This window comes from Zalophus californianus, chromosome 8 (assembly GCF_009762305.2).
Source record: "Zalophus californianus isolate mZalCal1 chromosome 8, mZalCal1.pri.v2, whole genome shotgun sequence".
Classification (NCBI taxonomy): Eukaryota; Metazoa; Chordata; class Mammalia; order Carnivora; family Otariidae; genus Zalophus; species Zalophus californianus.
Window position 1 is genome coordinate 20,323,659 of NC_045602.1, and position 25,571 is coordinate 20,349,229.

The window sequence follows — 25,571 nt, forward strand, 5'->3', positions numbered from 1 at the left end:
TCAGATGCTAAGTGCTGTGAAGAAAAATTAAGTAGGGAAGGAAGGACAGAGAGTGCCTCTGGAGGGGAGTGGTTACAGTTTAAAACAGGAAGGTCAGAACAGATCTTCAGAGAAGGTAACCTTTGAGTGGACCTAAAGGAGGTGAGAGAGTGAGCCTGGGAATAGGGAGAAAGAGCTTTCTAAGAGAGGTGTGAAGTCTTGAGGCTGGAGCTGAATGAATGAGAATAGCAGATGAGGCCAAAGAGGTAAGGAGGGCCAGGATGGTGTAGGGGTCTTGTAGACCAATGCAAGAACTTTGGCTTTTATTCTGACATAGGGAGCCATTGGAACATCTTAAGCAGAGGAGTGACGTGATCTTACTTGGGTTTTTAAAGAATCACTTGGGATTTTGTATTGAGAATAGTTGTAAAGAAAGCAACTGCAGAAGCAAGTAGACCTGTAGGAGGCTATTGCAATAGTCCAAGCAAGAGATGATGACTTAGACCAGGATCAGAGCACTGGAAATTGTGGGAGGTGGTCAAATTCCAGATGTATTTTGAAAGTAGGAACACACAACATTTGGGGACATTATCAGATGTGAAGTGTGAGAGAAGAATCAAAAGTAATTCCAAGGTTTTTGCCCTGAGCCAAGCTGGAAGGATGGAACTTCCATTAACAGAGATGGGCAGGTTTAACTGTCATGATCAGTTTGATATTCCTGTTAGACATACTGGAGGCAGAGATATCAAATCAGCTGTTGGATATATATGGGTTTGAAATTTAGTGGGATAGTTGGAGCTGCAGATACAAATTTGGAAGTTGTCAGCATATAGCTGGTTTTTAAAGCCAGGAGACTAAAAGATGAATGGAACCCAGTTCTCTCTCTTTTTTTTCAGATTTTATTTGAGAGAGCACACATGAGCGGGGAGAGGGGGTGGTGGGGGGAGGGCAGAGGGAGAAGCAGGCTCCCCACTGAGCAGGGAGCCCAATGACATGGGTCTCAATCCCAGGACCACTGGAATCATGACCTGAGCCAGGGCAGATGCTTAACTGACTGAGCCACACAGGCGACCCTGGAACCCAAGTCTCTTAACTAGGCCATTTCTCTCACGTTAAATAATCATGCCAAAGTAGGGTTTATCCCAGGAACAAGATGGTTCAATATCTGAAGTCTTGCAATGCGATTCCCCACGGTAACAACCGAGAAAAACCATATGATTATCTCAGCAGATGCAGAAAATGTATTTGCTTTTTTAAAAACATCCCATAAATGAATTTTTTTTTAAATTAGCAGACCCGTGGCAGAGGGGATCTTCCTTAATCTGATATAAAGTATTTGCTGAAACTCTGTACAAATAATATACCAAAGGGTGAAGGTTTAAAAACATTTCCAATTACGGTCAACAGCAAGTCAAGGACAGTTGTTAACGCTGCTCTCCGTGTGCTACAGACGCTCACCCATGCAAGGACCTGTTTAGACATCTCCATAATGCCATAAGATGAAAAAAAGAAGTAAGCATAACGATTGCATTGAAAGACACGAAATTGTCTGAAATGATAGCCCTATAGCATATACTTTGAAGGTAGTTTAAATAGATCCTTAAATTTGAGTTGATTGTTTAAATAATTCCTGTTAGGAATTACTCACAGGTGAGGCGAAATTACATAGCCATTAAGTAGCAGAGCTCAGCCTGAATCTCAGGTCTTCTGAGGTTGTCACCTGCCTGGCTTTTGTCATTTGTACCATAACGAAGTAAGATATTTCTTATGGTTCAATTTTCATTTTGCAGCCACATCATCACAGTCATGCCTTGATTATCTCCAGGAGCCTCCTTACTGATACCCCAAGTTTCCTCCCCACTCATAGCAAATACATCTTGTACCTGTTGCCAAGTCAGTCTTCCTCTTGGATCCTTGGCACTCCTCCAGAATTCCTTACATCCAATGCTGGGAAGGAGGCGGAATACTTTATCCCCACTTCTGCCTTTATAGAGTGAATTAAGGAACATAGAGCCCCTGGTTGCTCCACCCTTACTCTTCCTCATGCAGGGTGAACGAATAACCCACTTGGTGGATGATTGCCTTTGGTCCATGTTTCTCAGTTGGGTGGCACTAATCTCTCAAAGTTTAATAGATTGAATGTGGGGTATTTGTTCTATTTGTGCTCTGCAACTTTGGTGATGTCTGCTCTGTCTGCTCGCTTTCCTTAGGATAGGAAGTTATCAAGCCCATTTAGACTATCATATAAAGCTGTATCTTCTCACCCATTGATAACAAAAGTGATATTTTATTTCTCCATCCATTTTTTTTATCATATTTATGAAGAACCTACGTTCAGAGCTTGGGTGCCATCTATTCGGCCCTTGCAGAACCCCCACAGCTAAAAGCCGGACTTAGGCCAGCATTCAAGACTTGCCAAATTTGGATCTTAAAGTAGAGGAGAAGTCGGGGTTGTATTAAGCTTAACATCAGAGGGCAGCTAAAACTGCCGAGGGCTGAGGTTCTCAGCCATGTCTCTACACTAACACCTTCCTGTCAGGGACTTTGGTTCACTATTGCCAAGATTCTCAACCAGGAAGCAGTGCACACTCCTAGGATGGCATCTCAGAATCTGTGGGGGAAGATGTATGCTGATGAAATGACAGTAAAACGTGATTTTAAATGCCCCTCCAGGGGAGCCCTCTGCATCCTGCCGGCCCCATGAGAAGCAGTGACCTAGGCATGGATTCTCAGCGCTACCAGCTCAGAAACTCAATTTTGTCAGCTCATCCAGTGATAATTGGACTCTAGGGTATTGAGTCACACAACTCACTCACAGGAGGCTGATTTATAATCTGGAATGTCAATTAACCAATTTAAAATGGAAGATACAGCTTCCCATAACTTGAACTACTCATGACCCCTTTTCAAACCCCTTTCTAGTAGCGAGATGGCTGAAAACCAAATTAGTAGCCAACTAGGAGAGGTTATGAGAAAACTGGACTGACAAAAGACCTGGTTTTCAATTCCAGTTCTGCCACGGACTTTGATGGTGGGCAAGTCAAAGCCTTTTTGAATCTATAAACTTGAGACAAGGTGGCCTGCATCGCAAAACTGTCAGGATTGATTTGCACAGATGGAAGTCCTTTGTTAATTTCAAAACATTTTTCACATAAAAGAAACTTGCCAAAGTATAGGAGATTCTTTTCAAGGATATATCACCTATCCTCGGGCTTCCAGCACAATCTTTGCTTTATTGGAGAATACGTTTTTTTTTTTTTTTTTTTTTGGTAAATTTGGTATGCAAGGCCAGATATACTGTACTTCGCACCAGATTTTTGCTCTCCATCTCGTTCCTTTCTTTAGGCACATTATACACTACCATAATGGGTTGGTTCTAAATCATATGCATTTATTCTTCATCTTTTAAGCTGACTGCCTCCTGGGACCAGGCTTCTTCTAGACAGCACCAGAGTTTCCAATTCAGTAGGTCTGGGGTAGGGCCCGAGAATTTGCATTTCTAACAAGTACCCAAGTGATGCTGATCTAGGGACATTTCAAAAACCACGGATATAGCTTAAATGACAATGGTCTGAGCTTATATTCATAAGATCAGCCACTTCCCTGCTACTAGCTTGCATTCACTCAGGATCAACTCATGGATACCTGTCCTCTCCCCTCTTGGGTAGAAGTTTATGCTATTTGACCTCAGATCTCAGCTTTAGGGATTTGCCTGAGCCGTTCTCTCTCAGCTCTATAGACTCATCTCTCTCTCTTGGCTTTATCACTATGTCCTACAGCAGAATTCAGAATTTAAAAAGTTTTCTAAGATACAGTGTTATTTAGAAACATTTTCCTAATAGCAGGGAGCGCTTCATGGTTCTTGGATGGCATCACTCTTAAGCAGAAAGAGAATTAGACAATGGGCTTACTTGACTGAAAGCTCTTTGAAGGCTGTGTCTTACACTTTCTATGCTTAGGTTCTAGCACGAAGTGCCCAAGCACTGTTCTAATGGGACCTGTACATACTAACACATTTAATCCACATAGCACTCCCATAAATTCCTATTGTACAGATGAAGGAATGGGACTCAGGGAAGTTGACTGACTTGTCCGAATTCACACAGTTTGAATGTATGAGAGCAGGATTTGGACTCAGGTCATTTGACACCAGACTGTGAGGTCTTAACCACCATGCGATGCCATATAGTACAGTGTTTAGTAAGTCTGTCCAGTGTTATGAAAGGCTATATACTTCCTGCTTCATAGAAGAAAATGAAGTCAACAAGGATGGTCAACTTCAACTTTCTCCCCTCTCCAGTCTATAAACTCATGTATATATTTCCCCACTTCTTTCCTCCAGTCTCATAAAAGTTTTCTCTCTCTCTTCGTTCAAGGCCAGTCCTTCCCTATGTCCTTGACCCAACCTCTTCCCACTTGTTCTGGATTTTATCAGTTATTCCATTCAGTAACTTCAATCCCTCTTCTCCCTGGCCTCCCTCTCCTCACCCATAAACTTGCTCAGACATCTAAGAAAATTCCCCCTATGGGACCTAGCATTCACCTTTCCAGCCCCTATTCAATCATTACTTCCTCCCATCTGATCTTTTTTTTTTTTTTAAAGATTTTATTTATTTGAGAGAGAGAATGAGAGATAGCACGAGAGGGAAGAGGGTCAGAGGGAGAAGCAGACTCCCTGCTGAGCAGGGAGCCCGATGTGGGACTTGATCCCGAGACTCCAGGATCATGACCTGAGCCGAAGGCAGTCGCTTAACCAACTGAGCCACCCAGGCACCCCCCATCTGAGCTTCTTGAAAGAATGGTCCTCACCTCTTACCTCCTCTCCCATTCTTGTCTCAATAGACGACAGTCAGAGTCCTACCCCAATATGCTACTTCAACTGCTTTCAACAAGCTTACCATTATGTTCCCAAATGCTACATGTTTCCAGTACTTAGATACTGAAATTCCATGCTTCATTTGATTGAAACTCTGCGGTGGTTTCCTGGACATGGTTCTGCCCTCAGCACTCTACTAATTCTCTTTTTTTTTATTGTTATGTCAATCACCATACATTACATAATTTGTTTTGGTGTAGTGTTCCATGATTCATTGTTTGTTCATAACACCCAGTGCTCCATGCAGAATGTGCCCTCCTCAATACCCATCACCAGGCTAACCCATCCCCCCTCCCTCCTCCCCTCCAGAAACCTCAGTTTGTTTTTCAGAGTCCATCATCTCTCCTGGTTCGTCTCCCTCTCTGACTTACTCCCCTTCATTCTTCCTCTCCTGCTATCTTCTTCTTTTTCTTTTTTCTTAAAATATGTTGCGTTATTTGTTTCAGAAGTACAGATCTGTGATTCAACAGTCTTACACAATTCACAGCGCTCACCGTAGCACATATCTTCCCCAATGTCCATCACCCAGCCACCCCATCCCTCCCACCCCCGACCACTCCAGCAACCCTCAGTTTGTTCCTGAGATTAAGAATTCCTCATATCAGTGAGGTCATATGATACATGTCTTTCTCTGATTGACTTACTTCACTCAGCATAACACCCTCCAGTTCCATCCACGTCGTTGCAAATGGCAAGATCTCATTCCTTTTGATGGCTGCATAATATTCCATTGTGTATATATACCACATCTTCTTTATCCATTCATCTGTCGATGGACATCTTGGCTCTTTCCACAGTTTGGCTATTGTGGACATTGCTGCTATAAACATTGGGGTGCACGTACCCCTTCGGGTCCCTACATTTGTATCTTTGGGTCTACTAATTCTCTTATCCACTCTCCTAGTTTCAAATGACCACCTCTTATAACGGAAAATCTTTGTATCTAGTATCTTAGTTGTTTTGGTATCTAGATGGGAGGGGGAAAGTATAGCCACATTACCTTGTACAATTCTTTCTGTATGAATTATCTACATATCTGTCTTCTCATTAGATTCTTAGCTACCTGAAGGCAAAAACTGTTCTGTTCACCCTTATTTTTCTCAACTCCTAACATAGCCTGCCACCCACCGTAGACTTGCAACAAGTGCTGAGCAAATTACCCTTTATAACCTTTACTTCACAGAGGCCCAAGCAGTTTCTGTAGATGTTTCCAAATGTTTCTAGAAATATGTAAAACACTGTACAGAGCGTTCTAAATGTTCAGAGAAGGGAACTGTCATTTTGGGCTGGGTAAAACTTTGTGAAGGTAATTGAACTTAAGCCAGAAATAGTTTAAAGTCCAGAGGTGGGAATGGGGAGGGAAGAGTACTAGCACTTGACTCCCAGGCCTGAGACTGGCGGGCAGCAACTGGAGTGCCTTTGTTGAAACATCAAGTTTGGGTAAGGAAAGAGTAGTAGATAAACTTCAAATGCAGGGTAGGAAATATAAATGTGGAGGGTCTGAAGGCTAAGCTGAGGAGTTCTGACTTTATTCTACGGGCACGTAGGAGTCTCTACTTAACAGGGTGCTCAACGACCTTAAATAAACCTCGTGGCAGAAAGTCTGCTGGATTGTAGCCAGGATACATAGGAGGGGAGCAGACCAGTGGGATACTCTGATGAACAAAATGAGCCTGATGCAGGGTGGTAGCACTGAAAACTACCATATGGTACTTGACAAATTTCATCAAATATATATTTGTGTGTGTGCATGTATATGCATGTTTTAACATCTTTGAAACTGAAATACATCTTAGGGTTAATCGCATGTCTTAATGGCAGCATCTCTTCTTTCTTAAAAACATGTAAAATAATGGTGTATCTTAAAGTTGATAATTGTCCTAGACTCAATGAGTACGGTATCTGGATGTGAATAAGAAATCAAGAATTCAAAGGTAAAGTTTTAAACTTGGGTGACTGGAAGAACTCTTATTCCTAATAAAGAAGGAAGGGTGTTTGTTTCTTTGACCCCTGGATAGGAGTCTAACCAAATCTTCCATTTGAGAAATGACCCATGGACAATATTGCAGCTCACTGACTTTCCCCATCTGAACTAATAATTAAAAGTAAGAGGAAGTACTTATTAATGACAACTTTAATATGAACATGTGTTTGACCTTCAAGAAACATTCATAACTTAAAGGGAAAAGCGGGTTGCCACGGAGAGGAGTATATGATGCTTAGGGACGGGTGGCATGCAGTTTCTGGATCCAGCTGATGCTCAAATACATCAAGGCAACTGATAACCTTAGTCATTTGAACAATCGGTACTTCTTCAAATACTGGTTCACTTCTTCCTTGGGGTAGGGACGGAGCGCAATGCAGGTGGCAATATTCTCAGGCTGCTCCAGCCAAAGCACGTGGTCAATGTTCTTCTGCTGCAGAGTCTCAGCCAGCTCCTTTAGGGTGCTTTCATCTGCAGCCTACCAGGAGCAGAGCACAGGACACAGACTGAATGGCCCATTTAGGAAGTGTCAGAAGGCAATGAATGAAAGTGTGGAGGGGGTTCCTCTTGACTCAAAGTGAAGGAACAGCTCTCTCAATGAAGGAGCTGTAGAGCATGTCTCCAGAAGCATCAGCTTCACCACCCCATTGGCCATTCACTCTCTGTAGGACCTTAGATAAGCGGCCTGGGGGTAGGAGAGGGAGAGGTGTAATCTGCCCATTTCTAAAACGGGAGATGATTTTTCTCTTTCCTCCTGAGATGCTGTATGCATTGTCCATAATTGTGCTCTCTACATTTTCTACTTCTCTTACAGCTGGTGCCCATGCAGCTATCGGAATCCTTCAGCCAGCTCCGACTTAATTAAGAGTTGAGTAGGAAAGGATTTCTAACAACACATCACCTCCATCTCCGTCCTCCCCTCCCGCCCAATCCCACCCAAACCAGAAGGGTTTTCCTTCTGCTGGGAGCGTGCCTGCTTGTTGGCTAGGCGGGCTCAGCGGGCAAACCATTCTCTCACATCCTTCTCCCACTGTTTCTCCTCATCCTTAGCACCATGCTGACTCCCATTAACACAAGTATTAAAGCTAGCACTCAGAAAATAATGATAATTAGTGTGTTATTTGGCATTTTTTTTTTTTTTTTTTTTTTTTTTGCCTAGAAAGGCAGAAGCCACTAAGATAACTAGAGATATGTCTTATCAAATTAGAAGATGCTGAGACTGTCACTCTTTATCTAGAGCCCTCTGGCCACAGCCATGCTGGAGGACTCATGGACTTCCCCTCCCCCCCTTCTTCCGCACCAGAGGACAGTGAGTCCAAACTCTTGCTCTGCCCCTTACTGATTGTGTTTTGTGTGTGTGTGTTTTAAGTACGCTCCACACCCAGTATGGAGCTCAACTCGGGGCCAAACTCACAACCCCAAGATCGAGACCTGAGCTGAGATCAAGAGTCAGACACTTAACCAAGTGAGCCACCCAGGGGCCCCAGTGATTGGACTGTGTGATCTTTGAGGAGTTAATGTGTCTTAGCTGGGACTTTCTTTCCCCTTCGTAAAACAGGGATGATAATGCTTCCTAGCAGCAGTGACGATTCAATGAAATTAGGCTCAGACTAGTGGCTGGCATATAGTAAGCACCCAAAAAGTGGAGTTAGCCCTGGCATGGTCTTATATTTTATTGGACTTTATGGCTACAGCACCACCTTAATTTAATCAGGAGTGACTCTTTGATCCCTTTCTTGAGTTATGGCTAACAGCTAGGAATCATCAGATGTCATTCAGACTTAGGGGTCTCACCTAATCTCTGTGGGCTTCCGATCTCTTATCTGAGAAAAGGGGTAAATAAATATATTATCTGCCTGAACATGAGGGAGGGGGGTAGCTGAACCAGATATTTCTTGAGCCCTTCTTCCTATAAAAAGAGTATAAATAAAAAGCTATTTGCTTCTTTTCTGTCTACTCAGATTCTCAAGACATTTCCCCACAGGTTATTGCCTGATGTTTTACTACCCAACAGAAGTTTTTCTCTTGACAGAGAATCTGCTTGTGCCAGCTAGCCATAAAGGTATTACCCCACTCCAGGATTCTAGTTTGTTTAAAATAAATTTTATAGTGTAAAATAAAATATATGCTTAATGTAGAAAACTAGAGCGAATGGAGAAGCATTAGAAAGTAACCAAAATCCCACCACGTGCTTAATATTTGGATGTATTTCCTTAGTTTTTCCTTCCAAAATCTGAATCATTTTGTATACAGTTCAGTTAGCATCACATAATGAGCACTCTTCCAGGCCAACTAAATATGCTCCAAAACCATGATTTATGCTAGCTTTATAATAGCACATTTTATGGGCATAAAATGAACCAATCACTAGTGTTGGAAATTTGGTTATTTCCACATTTTTTACTATTATAAAGTGTTCCTATGAATATTCTCGTACTATACAATGCTCTTTGGTGCATCTGATTATCTTCCTAGGATAGATTTCCAGCAGCAGAACTGACGAAGGGAAAAGGTAAGGTAAGCTCTGTTTGGCCATCTGCAAAAAGAACCTGACCTCTTATTTTACACCGGTAGTGTCTGGTATTTATGATGCTAGGTCCAACTTATATTAGGTACACATTTACTTTAAAATAATTAGGCGTCATATTCCGGTAATGCTTCAGTTTCACTTCACTTGCAATAAGGAACCGCGTGTTCTTATCCCTTCCGAATCGGTTTTTCGGGAAGGGAGCGGGACAGTACCTTTGGGCGTTGTAATAAAAGGCTGGCCCAGTGCACAGGTTCCACCGGCCTCCACCCTCACAGGTATCTCCTAAGAAGGACGCGGGTGAGAGCGGACGGGTGCGGGAGGCATTAATAACCGGCCAGACGTCCGCTCTTCACACAGTCTGACCCCATCCAGCCAAGGGAAGGCTCCGGGGGCAAGAGCAGAAGGCCATGAACCCTTTCCAAGCTTAGATAGATGTAAACGACTCCTCCCCACTACCGCCGTACCCACGCTACGAAGTTAAGTTTCGGCCTCAATACCACACCCACTTCCGGTCTCGATGGCCTCGGCACCCCTCCCCCTCCGCCGGATGCCTCACCTCGAGGACCACTTTGCGCATGCGCCCCAGGTCTTGGAGGTAAGCGGCCGTGTGCGGGTGGTCACGGTGAATGTGCAAGGCCGAGGTGGCTGCGTGACAGGCCTGCGCTACCAGTGCGCCCGCTGGCCAGGAGAATGGAGCCTGCGATAGATCCTTTCGTAACACCAAGTATTGGACTAAGATCTGCGGCTCTGCGCCAGAGGCCGCCATCTTCCAGGCCCACCGAAAGGCCGCGCCTACTCCCCGGTGCATGCCGGGATGAGGGAGGGGCCCTGAGCGCAGCCATGTTTTTGTACGGCGGGGGCGCAAAGCACCCTGGGTGCGACTGGTTTGAGTTTTTTTTTGAAGCCTTAGACGGCGGGAACTCTCATTCTCGTCCTGGGTGAGCGAGAGGAGCGGAGGTAAGGGGAACATAAGGCCCGGTGACGGAGGGGCGGTGACCAGAGTGGAAGGCTGAACGGCCTCTTACAAAGCCGTGTTCTGGGGCGCGCGCAGGGGCAGGTAGACGGGGACACCGCCAGCCGGGACCGGGGAACGGGAGGGGCGGGTTAGGGAAGGGGAGCCCTGGCAGTGACACTTGGGGTGTCCGGGGGCCGGCGGCGAGTGCCTGAGTTGTGCGCGTCCTGCCGTGAATAGGTGTGACTTTCTTGCCTTTTTACTCTTACCAGCAAGGAAATCTGGGTCCCTATTACCGCTTTGCTGCCCAACTTCATAGAGGGCCTGTGGAAATCTGAGGAAGATGGAGTGGGCGAATGACGGCAAGTCCAGAGGAGGTATTCACAGGGTCGCCTTTTCCCCCTTATTATTGCTGCCACGATGACGCCTTGTTAAACGAGCCCTTTCCTCCTCTGACGGATGTGTGACCTCGCCTGTTTGGGAGCATGTGGTGAAAGGAACCAACTGCAGACTGAAAGGGACAGGCAGCTCAGATCATTCGTTGCACAAGGAAATTACTTCAGACATTTCTAGGCTCCGGCCCCCTTTTAAACCGATAGGTCGCGTTCATAATATGCCCAGTGTTTATATTCAGAGCTACAGTTCTAGCCAGTGAGGTCTCTTTCCAGGATTTTTCGGGGTCACTTAGGCATTACACCTGTGGCAGGGTCGGTGCCAGGCAGTGACTTTGGTGTTGGTTAGAGCTAGGTTTGAGTCTTGGCTCTGCCACTGGAAATATCGTGGCCTTAGGCAAGTTATTTTACCTTTCTCTGCCTTAATTTCTTCATCTGGAAAGTGGAGGCAAAGAATAGCCTTACAGTGGTGGTTGTGGAGGTTAGATAAGTATTTAAGTCTCTTCAAGCACATGCTTTAATTCTTTACATGGTTTGCAAGTAAAGCATGTAGCACAAGTGTCTTAATATGTAGGAAACGTTTAGCAAATGCTTTATTGTTAGACTTGATTGGCATTTTGAAACTGTGACCTTTCCTGTATTGGTCCTTAATCTCTTGGGAACTGAGATTTGCCTCTGAATTTCTGTCCAACCATGAACTTGTTTTCCTTTCTAATACCCAGTATTATTGGTCGGCAGTTCCCTCTAGTGTGTATCTTTATAGTCCTGTGTGAATAATACTTTTCAGAGCTTCAAAGTACTTAATTTAAGTCTCTCTGGATGTCTAAATTAGTGCATTAGCACTTTGGGAAAACATGTATAAAAGCTAACTTAAAAAATAATTCTACATTTAAAAAAAAAGTTTCTGAGAGAGTCTGAATTTGGTGACCCCGTTTTCCCCTGAGTCCTTATTATCATGGGTAACTGAGATGAGTTATATTCAGAAAATGCTCTCTTTGGACAGTGTCCTGGTCAGGGACTGCTTGTACATTAGTGCTGAGCCTGTGAGGTTGCTTATCATTGATTTCTGTTGTCACCTCCTCTGGTTTTATAAATTGTAGCCAATGTCTAACATGTTAGCTGACCAAAGTTCTGAAAAAAGAGTCACCCTCTGTTCCCCTTGAAATGAACCCTGTTGCCAGAGTTAGAAATCCCTCGCTTCTTGTGAAATTGCCTTTTTACTTTCCTCAGGTGTTTTAGCTCACTTGGAAAGACTAGAGATTCAAGTGAATAGATCCCGTAAAAACTTAGAAGATCTGCAGAGAGCACAGGCTATTGAAAGCGCTCTTGGGACCAAGATTCATAAACTGAGATGTCTGCGAGATGAGCTGAGAGCTGAAGCGAAGCAACGTCAAGCCAGAGTGAGTGCAAGGGTGACCTTAGCAGGTTTTCCTGGAGTGAAAAGAGCAAGCATGATCTGGGAATTAGCAAATTTGTATACTGGGCTTCACCTGTGATCTCACTGGATTGATTGCAGCCCTTGACCTCTCAAGTGATCAGTCCTGTAGAATCAACTACAACTACATATTAGTATGAGCCAATAATTGTCAGACACTACTGATAGGGCAGGCAAGTTCTTCTTCTTCTTCTTTTTTTTTTTTTTAATTTATTTGAGAGAGAGAATGAGAGAAAGAGAGCACAAGATGGGGGAGTGGGAGAGGGAGAAGGAGACTCCCCGCTAAGCAGGGAGCCCGATGCGGGACTCGATCCTGGGACTCCAGGAACATGACCTGAGCTGAAGGCAGTCGCTTAACCAAGTGAGCCACCCAGGCGCCCAGGGCAGGCAAGTTCTTTGTAATAGTCTCTTAGCCCGAATTCAGACATGAGCCTGTTACTTCAATTTCAGCCTGACTTGAGTCATTGGCACTTTTGTCATTAGCGCCATCTTTCCCTTGACCACACTTGAAACCACACAGTGAACTTTGATTCTTCTTTCTTTTCAGTTTTCTCTCAAGCCCAGGGTCAGTCAGCAAGACATGTCAAATTTTCCTTTAGATTGTCTTTGTACTTCAAGTATCCACATATGTTGTAAATATTTACTAGGTGATTTGGATGGCAGGATTATTGCAGTAGTCTGCTAGTTGTTTCTCTTTCTGTACATCTACTTCTCCAATAACTCCTGCACGGCCAAGAAAATGCTTCATAAAACACTACGTCATTGAACTTCATATACATGTAAAAAGTATAAACTCTTTCATGTCTGACTTTTTTTTGCTGAATGTTCTGTCTGTGAGATTCATCCAAACTGGTGCATTTATTGTTGTATAGTAATTTCATTTTATGAATAGTCCACAATTTACTTACTAAATTATATTGTTGGTGACATTTGGGTTGTTTGGGTTGTTTCACTTTGGGGCTCTGAAACTCTTGTTCCTGTCTTCTGAAGTAAAATGTACTTTTCTATTGGGTGTATACCTTGTAGAATTGCTAGGTCACAGGGTAGGTATATTATCTTTAGTAAATACTGCCAAATAGTTTCTGGAAGTGATTATACCAATTTTACATTCCCAGCACCAGTGTATGAGATTTCCATTGTTTTGCATCTTTACCACTACTTGATATTGTCAGTTTAAAAAAATTTTCACTCTGGTGGGAGTGTCATAGTATCTCATGGTGGAGTAATTTGCAATTGCCTGATAACTAATGCTGTTAAGTACTTGTATTGGATACTTGAAAGTCTTCTGTTGTGAAATAAGCTTTTCAAGAAGGCTTCTGCAAAAATTTTATTGCATTGTCTATCCCTTACTGAATTGTAGAATCTTTACATTTTTGGGTATGAATTCTTTGGGATATGTATTATAATTTTTCTCTTAGCCTGTGGCTTGCCTTTTCACTCTCTAATGTTATCTTGTGATGAAAAGAAAGTCTTCATTTAAATGAAGTTTGATTTAGGAATCTAACTTTTTACTTAACTGGTCTTGTTTTCTTTTAATAAATTTTTGCCTAACTTAAGAGGATGATGTTCTGTGGTATCTTCTAAAAGCTCTATTGTACTTTTTACTTTCAGAGTTACAGTCCATCTGGAATTGATTTTTGTGTATGGTATGAAATAGAGGTCATACTTTTTTTGTTTTTCCATATGGATACCCATTGCATCCAGTACCACTTACTGAAGTCCATTCTTTTCCCATTGTATTGTAATGGATCTTTGGGTCCACTGTGGGCCCGTTTCTGACTTCTGTTCCATTGGTCTGTTTGTCTTTGTCCGAGTACCAGAGGTTCATTTACTGCAAAGTGTTGACACCTGTCATATATGTCGTCTTCTTCAGAATTATCTTGGGCTATTCTTGGCCCCTTGAATTTTACATAAATTTGGGAATCAGCCATCAGTTTCCAAAAACAAACCTATAAATTGATTGGGATTGTAATGAATCTATACACATAATTTGGAGAGAGTTGAAATATTTTCAGTATTGCATCTTCCAGGCAGTGTACATGATCTATCTTTCCATTTATTCTTCAATTTCTCTCAGCAATGTATATAGTTTTATGTGTAGAGGGCTTAAATCATTCATTATATTTTTCTTTATGTATTTGATTTTTCCTGATATTACTGTATATGGCAGGGGTCAGCAAACTTTTCCTGTGTAAGGCCAGATCATCAGTATATTAGGCTTTGTGAGCCAGATGGTCTCTATGGCCGCTGCTCAGCTGTGCTGTGTATTGTGAAGCAGCACAAACAACATGTAAATTAATGGGTGTGTTCCAGTAAAACCTTATCTACAAAAGTAAGTGTTGAGTTAGGTTTGACCCACAAGCCTTATCTTGGTGACCCCTGATATATGGTATTATTTTTTAGAAATTTGATTTTCAAATTGTCATGTAGAAATATATTTGATTTTTGTGTATTGACTTTATATATCACAACTTTGCTAAATCCACATTAATTCTGTTTATCTCTCTATTCTTTTGGGATTTCTACATTTGGAATCATGCCGTATGCATACAATAACAGTTTTACTTTTCAATCCTTGTAGCTTGTTTCTCTTGCCTTATTCTATTAGCTGAGATCTTCAGTATATTGTTGAGTAGAAATAGTCTTAGGGTCAACCTGTTTGCTCTAAATTTTGTATAGATACTCTTACTAGATTAAGGAAATACTCTTCTATGTCTAGTTTGCTAGAGTTTTAATTGTGATCAGGTATTGAATTTTACTAAATGTTTTTACTGCATAAATTAAGGTGGTCATATGGCTTTTTTTTTATTAATGTGGTGATACATATTGATTGGTGTTTGAGTGATAATGACTTACATTATTTTACAGGTTAAAGCATCTACTGTCAATGTCGAACCTGACCAAACACCAGAAATCAGTGAGCAAGAAATTGCAAAAAGAAGAAAGGAAAATGTGAAAGCCATTCTGCAGGCATATCGTTTTACAGGTATAATTTATTTTCTGACCTCTTCCAGTCTGAGTCTCTTGTCTCTAGTGAGTTGGTTTGCTAGATATATTATTAGTTCTGGACTTATTTCATGACCATGGGTTTTTGCCTTCCTCAGCATACACACACAAAGCTGGCATACTATTTGTAGGCATCTTGACCTACAAAATTGGCCTCTTTTTGCAGAAGATTGATTGGTGGCTGGCTTAGATTATTCATTTTAGCTATTCAGTGTGTTTCAGAACTTGTACTAGAACTGCCTTTGCTGCTGGCTGGCTTGATGCCACTGGTCAAATAATTTGAACCCTTTAGTCTCTGTTTCCCCATTAAAAGGGATTTATCCTGCCCATTATCTATGGCATAGAGGATTGTGGAAGGAAATGGACTATTGTACATTAGTTGACACTCAGAGGAAAGTAAGAGATAAAATGAAAATTTCAAAATCTCTTCTTCGATAATTTGATATTAGGATGTTTTATCTTTTCCACCAACCATCTTCTGTGGTTTTAACAACTCAAATTCAAAGTGAGCCAGAGTAAGTGAGAAGAAAGAGTCTATGATGTTCCTTCAACACACGTTTGAACACATACTGTATGTACGAGGCAGTGCTGAAGTGAATGGGATACGCAGCTGAGAAGATACTACCTTTTCTGACATCTGTTGAGAGGTTTCATCTTGTTTGCTTCAGGGCTCAGTGGGAAACTGACCAGCCGAGGGGTCTGTGTCTGCATCAGCACTGCTTTTGAAGGAAATCTGCTGGATTCCTATTTTATCGACCTTGTCATACAAAAGCCACTTCGGATACATCACCATTCAATTCCAGTCTTCATCCCCCTAGAGGAGATATCTGCAAAATACTTACAGACTAATATTCAGCACTTCCTGTTCTGTCTTTGTGAATACCTAAACGCTTATGCTGGGAGGAAGTACCAGGCAGATCGACTTCAGGTATCTTGCCTGGGATTTTTTTTTTTTTTTTTATAGACTCTATTTACTTATTTGACAGAGAGAGAGAGAGAGCACAAGCGGGGGACCGGCAGAGGGAGAGGGAGAAGCAGACCTCCCCGCTGAGCAGGAAGCCTGATGAGGGGCTCGATCCCAGGATGCTGGGATCACGATCACCTGAGCTGAAGGCAGACGCTTTACTGACTGAGCCACCCGGGCGCCTCTGTCTGGGATCTTATATAGCATATTTTATGAGCCCAGAATAGGCTTAAAAAGGGAAAAAGGGGGGCAGTCAAGTTTTCTTTTGTATTTTAAAATGTTTTATAATTCTGAGCCAGAAGTTTGACCATTATCCTTCTGATGCATGTTTCTTATTTATATACAAGCTATTTTCCACCTTCTTCCCCTGTTGAAACTCTGGATGCTATTGAAGCATGGATACTGGTTAAGGGATTATTTACTCCTTGATGGTGGTCCTCAGGCTTATATACTTGACCCTTTCTTCCCTTCACAAAGTAGTACAGTCACATCTCATTGTACTTCTCTTTATTGTGCTTCACAGATACTGCGTTTTTTTCTACAGATTGAAGGTTTGTGGCAACTCTGTGTTAAGCAAGCCTGTCGGTGCCATTTTTCCAACAGTATTTGCTCACTTTGTGTCTCTGTGTCACATTTTGGTAATTCTTGGAATATTACCAAATTTTTCATTATTTGTTATTGTGATCTGATTATTTATTACGACTCACTAAAAGTTCAAATGATGGTGAGCATTTTTTAGCAAAAAAGTATTTTTTTAGCGATAAAGTATTTTTAAATTGTGTACATTAGTTTTTTAGACATGATGTTATCGCATACTTAATAGACTACAGTGTAGTGTAAACATAACTGTCCTGGGAAACCAAGAAATTCATTTGACTCACTTTATTGCAGTGGTCTGGAACTGAACCCACTGTATCTCCAATGTATGCTTGTATAGTTTCTATGCTTTTAATTCACAGGGATTTATAAAGTACCTACTGTGTGCCAAGTGCCTGGCTGAACCTTAGGTATAGAAGCAAAGTAGAATAATACATAGGGGAATACTATCTATCTTTGTCTAAACTCTGGCCTACCTTTTTGGGGTTGCAATGGAGCTAGGGTTGGACTAAAACAGATTTTTTTAAGTAGACGGGAAATGAATGCAGATAAGGAATATGTGACTTTTATAAGCTTGGTGTCCTCTTCCCCTCCCCCCCCACCTCCATGCATTTAGAATACCTCTGAAGCTCTTGGTTGTCAGTTAAACTGATACGAGAATGCAGACACGAAGCATCTTAGCCAGCTATACAAAGAAAATGTATCTCCCTTATGCCCCGGCCATTCATTCAGTGCTTTCTGCAGGCCTTTCTAGGATGCCGCCAACTCTTAGTTATAATCTTATAAATCTTTATCATGAGTCCTTTTTACAGGCTTTTTTCTGCCCTTTATTTCTCTGAAATTTGATTCATGGGCCCTATTTTTGTAGATGTGTTTGAAGTGTCACAACCACTCACTGCCTTTGGAACTGTAATCATCATATATTTTGTGTCTGTTTTGATCCCCACCCTCCTCAGAGTGACTTTGCAGCCTTTCTGGTTGGGCCCTTGCGGAGAAACTCACTGTGCAACTTGCTGTCATTTACTTACAAAGTGGAGCCACGGGGTCAGTCATTCCCATTTTGTGCCAGACTGCTGTATAAGGACCTCACGACAGCCCTGCCAACTGACGTCACCGTTACGTACCAGGGTGAGGAAGGGTGCCTTGATGGAGAAATGATAATGTGCTCTGTGTGATTCAGGTTGAATGAGACAGGGTAAAATAGGTAGACTGTATCAGTGGGACCTCTGGAGACCCATTCTTCTGTTAATCTACTAGAAATTTACTCAGTAAAATACAAAGAATATTTTCCTTCTACCATTTTTCCTCTCCTCTTTGTAAGTAGTAAACATAATTACCCTAGTTCCCACCTCCTTTGCTTCATCTGACTCTGCCAGTGTTCCTTCGGTTTATGATTTGTTGTCATTGGAGACCCCTCTTGAGGAGAGACAGCTAATGAGGTTGAGTCGTAGGGTCACTTATGGTGAAGAAAGCCAAAAGACTCATTTCACTAAGAAGCCAATTAGACAAATAAGTATACACTTAGCTCTCTAGAGCCTCTTTTGTATACGGGAGTTTTTTAGGACTGGCTGAGAGAGATTGTGTTTTTAGTTAAATGTACCGAAGTAATGTGACCTGGGCAATAATGAAAAATAGGATCAAATATTTTTAGGAGGTGGAAGTTTTGAAGCTGCCACAGATTTCACACCATAGGTTTTAGACTTCTGGGCAGAGTATGTTCAGGTTTCAAAATTTCACTGGTCCAATAAAGGGCAGTCTCAGCTCCAGACCAGGAAAAAAAAAAAGAAAGGTTACATGGGTCCAGAACATCAGTGATCTGGGTTCTGATACCCCCAGTTGCACTAAATGAGATTGATATAATCTGTTTTAGGAACGGATGCATTATCCTCCTCCTGGGAAGAACAGCGAGCATCCCATGAAAATCTGTTTTTTTCAAAGCCCCTACATCAAGTGTTTACTTCATTTGCAAGAAAAGGAGAAAAGTTGGATATGAGCCTGGTCTCCTAGAATATTTTCATTGGGAACACGACAGAAGTGAGTAAAATAATTCTATGCACAGTCCCAGGCTAGGTCCTGGCAACTGAAAACTGTTGAAAGGCTCAGACCCCTTGCCTGGGGCCCATCCTTGCAGTGAGAACAGTCACATACCTCATCAGGGTGATAAGGGGCAAGTTTGGACAGTTGAGGTATTGATTTGATCATACGTTTTTGCTGAAAATCAAGGGATGATGGGGCAGTAGAAGGCATTTTGTGAAAGAGGGAGTATGTACCTTTTAACGAAAGAGTATTCCTAACTTTTATGAAAGCTTTAAGTAATTCTGCCTCATTTTCCTGAGACTTTTGAAAAGAAAGTTCTTAGAACATTCCAGGTTCCTGATACGACAGGAATAACACGGTTAAGGAAAGTGTGTTTGATCTTTAGTTTGAAGCAGTGTGTTCTAGGCTACGGTTTTATAAAGAATACAGTGTAAGTACTGTGGATAATCGGGCTCTGTGTAGCTAATACTTTGTTTTCTAAACATGTTCGTAGAGAGTTGAATGTATTAAGTCAGTTATAAAAAAGCATGATCAGAAGCCTACTCAAACTCGGTGGTTGTAAAGGGCAGCAGACCCTTCCTCATCTCACTGCTGCAGGCTCTCAGCCACAGCTCCACAGTTGTCTTCCCCATCTCCTGATCTTAGTAGTGGATCATTTCTCCTTATATTATAACCCCGGTCTCAGCCTTGCTGACAGTGTTTTGTTATAGGGATGGTGCCCAGATGTGAAAGCCTGTGTTTGGTGGGTCCAGCTATCTCAGGGCCTGTCCCCGCTTTGCTCAGTCACAAATAGGAGTCCTTCCTGCCCTGGGCCCAGAGCTGCATTCAGGCCCTAACACAGTCACTTCCTGGACCAGATGACCCAACCTACATGTGTGGGCGCCCCGGGGGACAGGTAGAGTCCACTTGTACCACCATTTAGAAGAAAGCTTGAGAATAATCGGATGTCTTAGTTCAGGCTCTTGCCTTGCAGGCACATGGTAAGGATGCGTGGTGTGAGTTAGCAAAGTACTTAACAGAAGTTGCACAATGATCACATTCAAGTTGAGTAAAGCTTTTAATAAAACAGTCTTGTTCTTTATCAATACCTGCAAATTCTCTTTTAAAGCAGTAGCAAAGGCGACTGTAGCAAGAGCTCAAGAGGCAAGGCAATATTGGAAAGTGTTTTTTTTTTTTTAACAGAAAGTTAAAAATATAAATGTAGAAGATCTGTTTATATATTTTTCTCTCAGAAATAAATTCCCTTTCCCTCCCCCCCACCAGGTAAAAGGAAATATTGCACTTTCTGTTCTCATGACTAAGGTGGCAGGGGTTCCAGAAGAACCTTTCAAGATTATCAGGAACATCAGCATGAGGGCCAGTTCACCTAACCCAGACCACATGGAGACGAGCGGGTCTCCAGCTTGAAAGACTGCTTCCAGGTGAGTGCTGGGGAGCAGAACACTTGCCTGCTCAGCTGTCAAGTCCTGCCAAGTCCTCGTCTGAAGCCCAGCTCTCCCATCTGTGCTCCCAGCCCAGAAGCAAAGGCAGCTTTGTTCCACCTTGGACACATTTCCTGCTCACAGTGGCCATGGCCTCTCTGGGGGAAGGAGGGCTGGTCAGACTCAGAGCTCTGGAAGGATTGTTCCAGTACTACACCTAAGACCCCTACTCTCTGAGGAAGCTACAGGCACACTGAGGAGTAGTATGGCTGCCCTCAGAGCTCACGTATCCATGAACAAATGAAGGCTTGAGGAGATTTTTAAACCTAAAGTCTATGTGAGTGTGCACTTCAGTTTGGGAATGCTGGGACTTGGTCATGTGTCCTCTCCCAAGGCCTTTCTTTGATTCCAAAAAATAGATTCTCCCTTCCCATTTGGACTGTGTTGGGGCTGGAGGCCATTCAGGAGTTGTCCACCACCTGGTGGGGCAGGGTGACCGAGGAGCCATTAGGGAAGGCAGCTGGCTTCTCACGCCCCTTCAGGAAAAAGGTTAGCAGTTCCCCCTTCCCCTTCACAAAGATGGGCCCTCGCCTCACAAAGCGGAAGCCGTACTCTCGAAGGATGGCTTGTGTTTCTTCCACCACCTGTAGAGGGAGAACGTCGCTTGAGCTCCAAGCGGGGCCGCGGGTCCCAGAGAGGCCGCCCCCGTCTGCAGAGCAGCGGGCACGGCCACAGCGCTCGCCATAGTGCTTGCTGCCCCTGGAGGGTGGCCCCAGGTTGCCTGGGGCAGCATCACTCCCTCTTCTTTTGTCTCTCCTCCCCGCTCTGTGGTGCCTTCCTGCCAGACCCAGCTGGCACGGCTTGGGGAGGCTCCAGGGGGGTTGTTGGAAGCACGAGATCAGAAAGTTCATACCAAAAGGCAGGACAGTCTTACCGAGAAGTTAAGCCTAAATTTTGGAAAGGGGAGTGAAGTATTTCCTCCCTTCCACTGGGGCAGCTCTTCCCACCCTTGCCTGCAGTCTCCCAGAAGCACCCCCTCGACACTCTGGGCCCACAGAAAGGCAGCAGAAGGCCAGGGCAACACGCCCTAGTCCGATTTTGTTCCCGGCCCCCGGGCCTGAGCACACACTCTGCTCTGCTGCTGGACATACCTGAATGTTGCCCATGACCCCTGTGGACTCCATCCTGCTGGCCACATTGACCGTATTGCCCCAGATGTCATAGTGTGGTTTGCGGGCTCCAATGACCCCAGCCAGGACCCCTCCTTTGTTCATGCCTGGTGGACGGACATAAAATTGAGCACAGCCACGAGCCATATTTTATCCCCTTCACTATCCCATCTCAGAAGCCACAAGCTCCTCTCCCAAAGGATTCACCACCTGACCCCAACCACAAAGCTCCTAAGTCCGCTAACGTATTCCTCATGAAGCTTGTCTTGAAGCCACCAGAGGGCAGATATGTCTCCTGTTTATCCTGTCCTGGCCAATATGCTAACTAGTTCATGCAGTATGGAAGTTGCCAGTTTCAACACCTATCTGGTACTTCAGGTGAGCTCCTCCAGAAGTGAGAATCCCACCTCCACCCCCTCACAGTGGGGACAGCAGGGGATATTAACTCCTAACAAACAGGCTGGACTGAGGCAACAAAGCTCCCTGCAGGCATGCAAGACTGCCTGGGGAGGTGGACAGCCTGCCTTCGCGGCCACACTCAGAAGGCAGGCTAATCACGGCGAACGGTGTGGGACACACACAGCTGGCCACCATTTCACCAGATGTGCCGTCCGATCACCTGGAAGAGATCCCTAAGGTCCCAGAGCTGTGCCTGTGTGACCCTCCCCAACCTAAATGCCTCTAGGGCTAAGTCTCTCCGCCCTTCCTGCTGATGTGCCAAGTCCCTCGCATCAGGGAGCGTGGCAAGGAGCACACAGGCCCGAGAACCCTTACCGATGCGCAGCATGAAGTTGTTGAAGGACTGGTTGTTGATGTTTGTGAGCGTATCCTTCATGGCCAGAGCAAAGTCCGCCAGATCGGCCAGGTGCTGCCAGCGCTCCTTGTCTGACTTCTCCTCCTAGGCCGGGGGGCAGCGGTGAGAGCGTCAGGAGCCTGTATCGGCACCTCGCTCCCCGTCACAGCATTCTGCAGGTGAATTCCTGCACCGCGTCGTCAGAGGCCCTACTCTCCACTTCCCACAGATGAGTCCGTGACCTCAACCTCGGCTTGTCACTGACCACTGCCCTGCATCCCTTAGGGCCCGCAGGTGGGGAACAGCGGTCCCGGCCAGCTATATCACTTCCTGTCTGCCATCACCTTGCCTGAACCTGGGCTCTGAAGTTTGGGATAGTTCTCATTTTCATTCCTTAACTGGATTATAAGCCCTTGAAGGTCATGACCCATCTTAGACACATTTCTTTAGCCTCATCCATAAAATGGAGATGGTAGTAGTACTTATGTAGGACAGTTGTAAGATAAAACAGGATAACAGTCTAAGAACAGCTGTTAGGACCAGGCCCCCCCTCCCCCAGCTCACTTCCTCTTCATAAACAGCTGCTCCACAGGTCTGATATAACAGAACAGGCTGATGCCAGCCAGTGAGCTCCGAAGACCCCTTTCCTATCAGAACTACTTCCAACCTGGATGTTTTCACTGTTACATAATTGCTTGGATGGTTGCCACTCCCCAGTTCTTTCCAAAGTCTAGAGCACGAAGGGAGCATGGCCACGATTAGAGCAGTTATGCCTAGCCTAAGCTGTGCACCAGTGGGGGGCTGTGTACCCTATTCTTCCTCTGCTTGTTAAACTTGGCCAGTAAATCTGATTTTATTTATTTTTTTATTTAAGATTTTACTTATTTGAGAGAGAGAGAAAGAGAGCACGAGAGGGAAGAGGGTCAGAGGGAGAAGCAGACTCCCTGCCGAGCAGGGAGCCCGATGTGGGACTCGATCCCGGGACTCCAGGATCATGACCTGAGCTGAAGGCAGTCGCTTAACCAACTGAGCCACCCAGGCGCCCCAGTAAATCTGATTTTAAATTTGCATCACATGGTGCTAGTGGTGTGTGTGTGACCCATTGACCCAACAGTGCTCACTAGTGTCAGCTACCCTTGTGACTCCTTGTCTCACACGCTAGGTGTGGACTGCCGCGCTCTTGCCCCAGGAGGCAGAGCCCCATCTCCTCCAGCCATGGGGTGGTCAGCTACCTTGTTGGAGCTGGCAAAGCCGTTGGTGTTGACATCTGGGGTGACTCCTGAAGCTGCCATATAGGTGCTGCCAATGGTTTTGATCTTGGTGATGACCCGGAATTTGGGATTGTCCAGGAGCTGAGGCCGGTATCAAAGGAGAGAGAAAGGTCAGCAGAGTCCAGGGAGATAAATGAGCCAATTAAGTGGCAGATGTGCCTGTTTACAACAATCCCACAAGACATCCAAGAGATGCTTTCCTAAAAAAGCTATCAATTCTGCCACTTACTGGTCACCTCATGTTAGGCAGACTTGCTGATGAAGCCTGTGCTTCTGTGACCTTAACATGGGACAAAACTGCCAGGACCCTCGGGTGCTTGAGCGTTTATGTAAAAGTATTTTCTTGGCAATACAAGTTACCTAATATTTACTGAATCTGAATTTGAGGGTAGGAGGAATCCGGTGCCTCAGGATCTTGTTTGCGCCAGTCCTTATGCTGTGATCTTGTAGGTTACTTCCCGGGCTCCTGTCTTCCCCACTCAGACCCCCCAAGGCAGCAGAAGCCCCCACGTTACTGGGAGAGGCTCATACGGGAAAACAGAGCAGCAAGGGTAACTACCATTTCTCTGACCCCTGCAGCCTGTCCTGAGGTAGAATCTGGAAAGAGCTGGCTTTGGGGCAGGAGAGGGGCAGGATGGGTACTCACAGAATCAAAATCTGAGATGATCTCATTGAGGAAGCGCAGACACTCAATGCCACCATTATTGATGCTCTCCTCTGTGTAGAAGTCGGCAAAGTTGGGCAGGGAGGCAAACATGACTCCAATCTCATCGTAAGACTGGCTGTACAGCTCCTAAGAAGAGGCAGGGCCAGAGTGCTCAGAGAAACAATGACGTGCCCCAGAAATGACTCTCTTCCACACCCATGATCAGTGTCCTCAGCTTTTTGGATGGACATCCCAACTTTGAATTATAAGGAAGTAGCTCATCGCAACTTCGAACAAGTAAAGTTTCTCTGGGCCCTGTAACAGCCCTGGCTTTGAGAAATGGTGAAGTGAGGCATAAGAACCCATCTGTGTGAGGAGATCACAGCTGACAGAGGTTGGGGCCTTCCAGGGATGTGTGGCCCACAGAAAACGTCTAAGCGGTGCCCTTTACCAGAAGCCTGTGACATGTTACAGTTGCCGCTTGCGTGCAGCCCTGCCTGGACCCGTGCCCGCTCCTGAGGAGGCCTTGGGCCCACACGGGCTCACGAAAGCAAGCCAGATGAAGACACACAGCCTCATGGCTGCCGGCTACTGGGTGAGGCCACCCCTCACCTCATCTCTCTTCTTGGACCCCAGGAAATGGCGTGCCACGTGCTCAGGCAACATGTTGGTGACCAAGGCCTCATTCCAGCGCCGCATCTCGTAGACACGTTCCTTCTGGTCGTGGACCTCGATCTTCCATAAGAACAGTGTCCTTGCCAGTTTTTCTACCTGCGGACGGACACAGGCAAGGTGTGTGCTTTAGCCGGCCATTTGAAGAAAAGACGAAGAACAGAACTTGGGTTCCACAGGGAAACACTGGCAGGAAGACCACTAAATGGCAAGGGAAAGATGACGCAGAGAGACCCACCGACTGAAAAGCCACCCTGCAGCTACAGTGGGGTTCCCGGCCTCGCCGTGGTTCTGCAGAGCGCCAAGAGCCTTCTGGGTACGCAGGAGGCTCCCCTAATTCTGGGACCTCTTCTAGCTACGAGTCTGTCTTGGAGGCGGATGGCAGCCGTGGGGATCTCCTAGCCTAGGGTGGAGTCCCCACTTCCGGCAGGCTCCATCGGGCTGTACTTTCCCTGGCAAACCACTGGGGGGCACTTGGGTTAACGGGGAGCTAGTTCCCCGCCCTCTCTCTCTCTCTGCTTGCTTTTTTTTTTTACCTCTTCCTTTTAACCGAACAAAACTTCATCGGCTTCTTTCCCTTTCTCTTCTGGCTGCATGGTGAGTGTGCTAATTAGTGACTCCCAGAGCCAGGGTGGGTGAAAATCCAGGGGCCCCTGGCCTAGGAAACAGATGTTCTCTAAGCTTTTAGCCTCCTTTGTGTGCTGCTGCAGCATGCCGGAGGTGGTCAGGAGGAGGAGGTAAAGAACTGTCCTTGTATGACAAGGGAGGAAACCAGAAAATGGAGGGACGATGGCTCAGCCAGGGCCACATGCTGGGCTGGGTAAGGGAAGGCAGCATTCCTGAGGAG

The 25,571-nt window shown here is 44.7% G+C and overlaps 3 protein-coding genes across 8 annotated transcripts in view; 1 reads left to right on the plus strand and 2 right to left on the minus strand.

Moving 5' to 3' along the window:
* Positions 1-6,971: 6,971 nt before the first annotated feature.
* PTRHD1 (peptidyl-tRNA hydrolase domain containing 1) lies at positions 6,972-10,305 on the minus strand. The gene is made up of 2 exons (XM_027621319.1): positions 9,926-10,305; positions 6,972-7,317 (listed from the first exon to the last, which is right to left on the minus strand). The coding sequence occupies exons 1-2, from the start codon at positions 10,175-10,177 to the stop codon at positions 7,147-7,149; spliced, it is 423 nt and encodes a 140-aa protein (XP_027477120.1). The 5' UTR covers positions 10,178-10,305; the 3' UTR covers positions 6,972-7,146.
* CENPO (centromere protein O) lies at positions 10,188-20,147 on the plus strand. Of its 2 annotated transcripts, XM_027621317.1 has the most exons (8): positions 10,188-10,326; positions 10,594-10,698; positions 11,944-12,113; positions 15,017-15,134; positions 15,823-16,082; positions 17,672-17,843; positions 18,586-18,749; positions 20,016-20,147. In XM_027621317.1, the coding sequence occupies exons 2-7, from the start codon at positions 10,665-10,667 to the stop codon at positions 18,720-18,722; spliced, it is 891 nt and encodes a 296-aa protein (XP_027477118.1). In that variant the 5' UTR covers positions 10,188-10,326; positions 10,594-10,664; the 3' UTR covers positions 18,723-18,749; positions 20,016-20,147. The 2 variants fall into 2 exon arrangements, with proteins under 2 accessions (XP_027477118.1, XP_027477119.1); XM_027621318.1 differs by lacking the exon at positions 18,586-18,749 and having other exon boundaries at positions 20,016-20,127.
* ADCY3 (adenylate cyclase 3) overlaps positions 19,791-25,571 on the minus strand; it is a 78,738-nt gene continuing 72,957 nt past the window's right edge. For 3 of the 5 annotated variants that reach the window (XM_027621311.2, XM_027621312.2, XM_027621316.2), the window contains 6 exons: positions 24,665-24,823; positions 24,053-24,199; positions 23,368-23,487; positions 22,117-22,240; positions 21,325-21,449; positions 20,635-20,817 (listed from right to left, as the gene is read on the minus strand). In XM_027621311.2, the coding sequence (XP_027477112.1) occupies positions 20,635-20,817; positions 21,325-21,449; positions 22,117-22,240; positions 23,368-23,487; positions 24,053-24,199; positions 24,665-24,823 (858 nt within the window). Of the gene's footprint in view, positions 20,818-21,324; positions 21,450-22,116; positions 22,241-23,367; positions 23,488-24,052; positions 24,200-24,664; positions 24,824-25,571 lie in introns of all 5 variants that reach the window. The other 2 variants (XM_035728783.1, XM_027621313.1) reach the window with 1 other exon arrangement.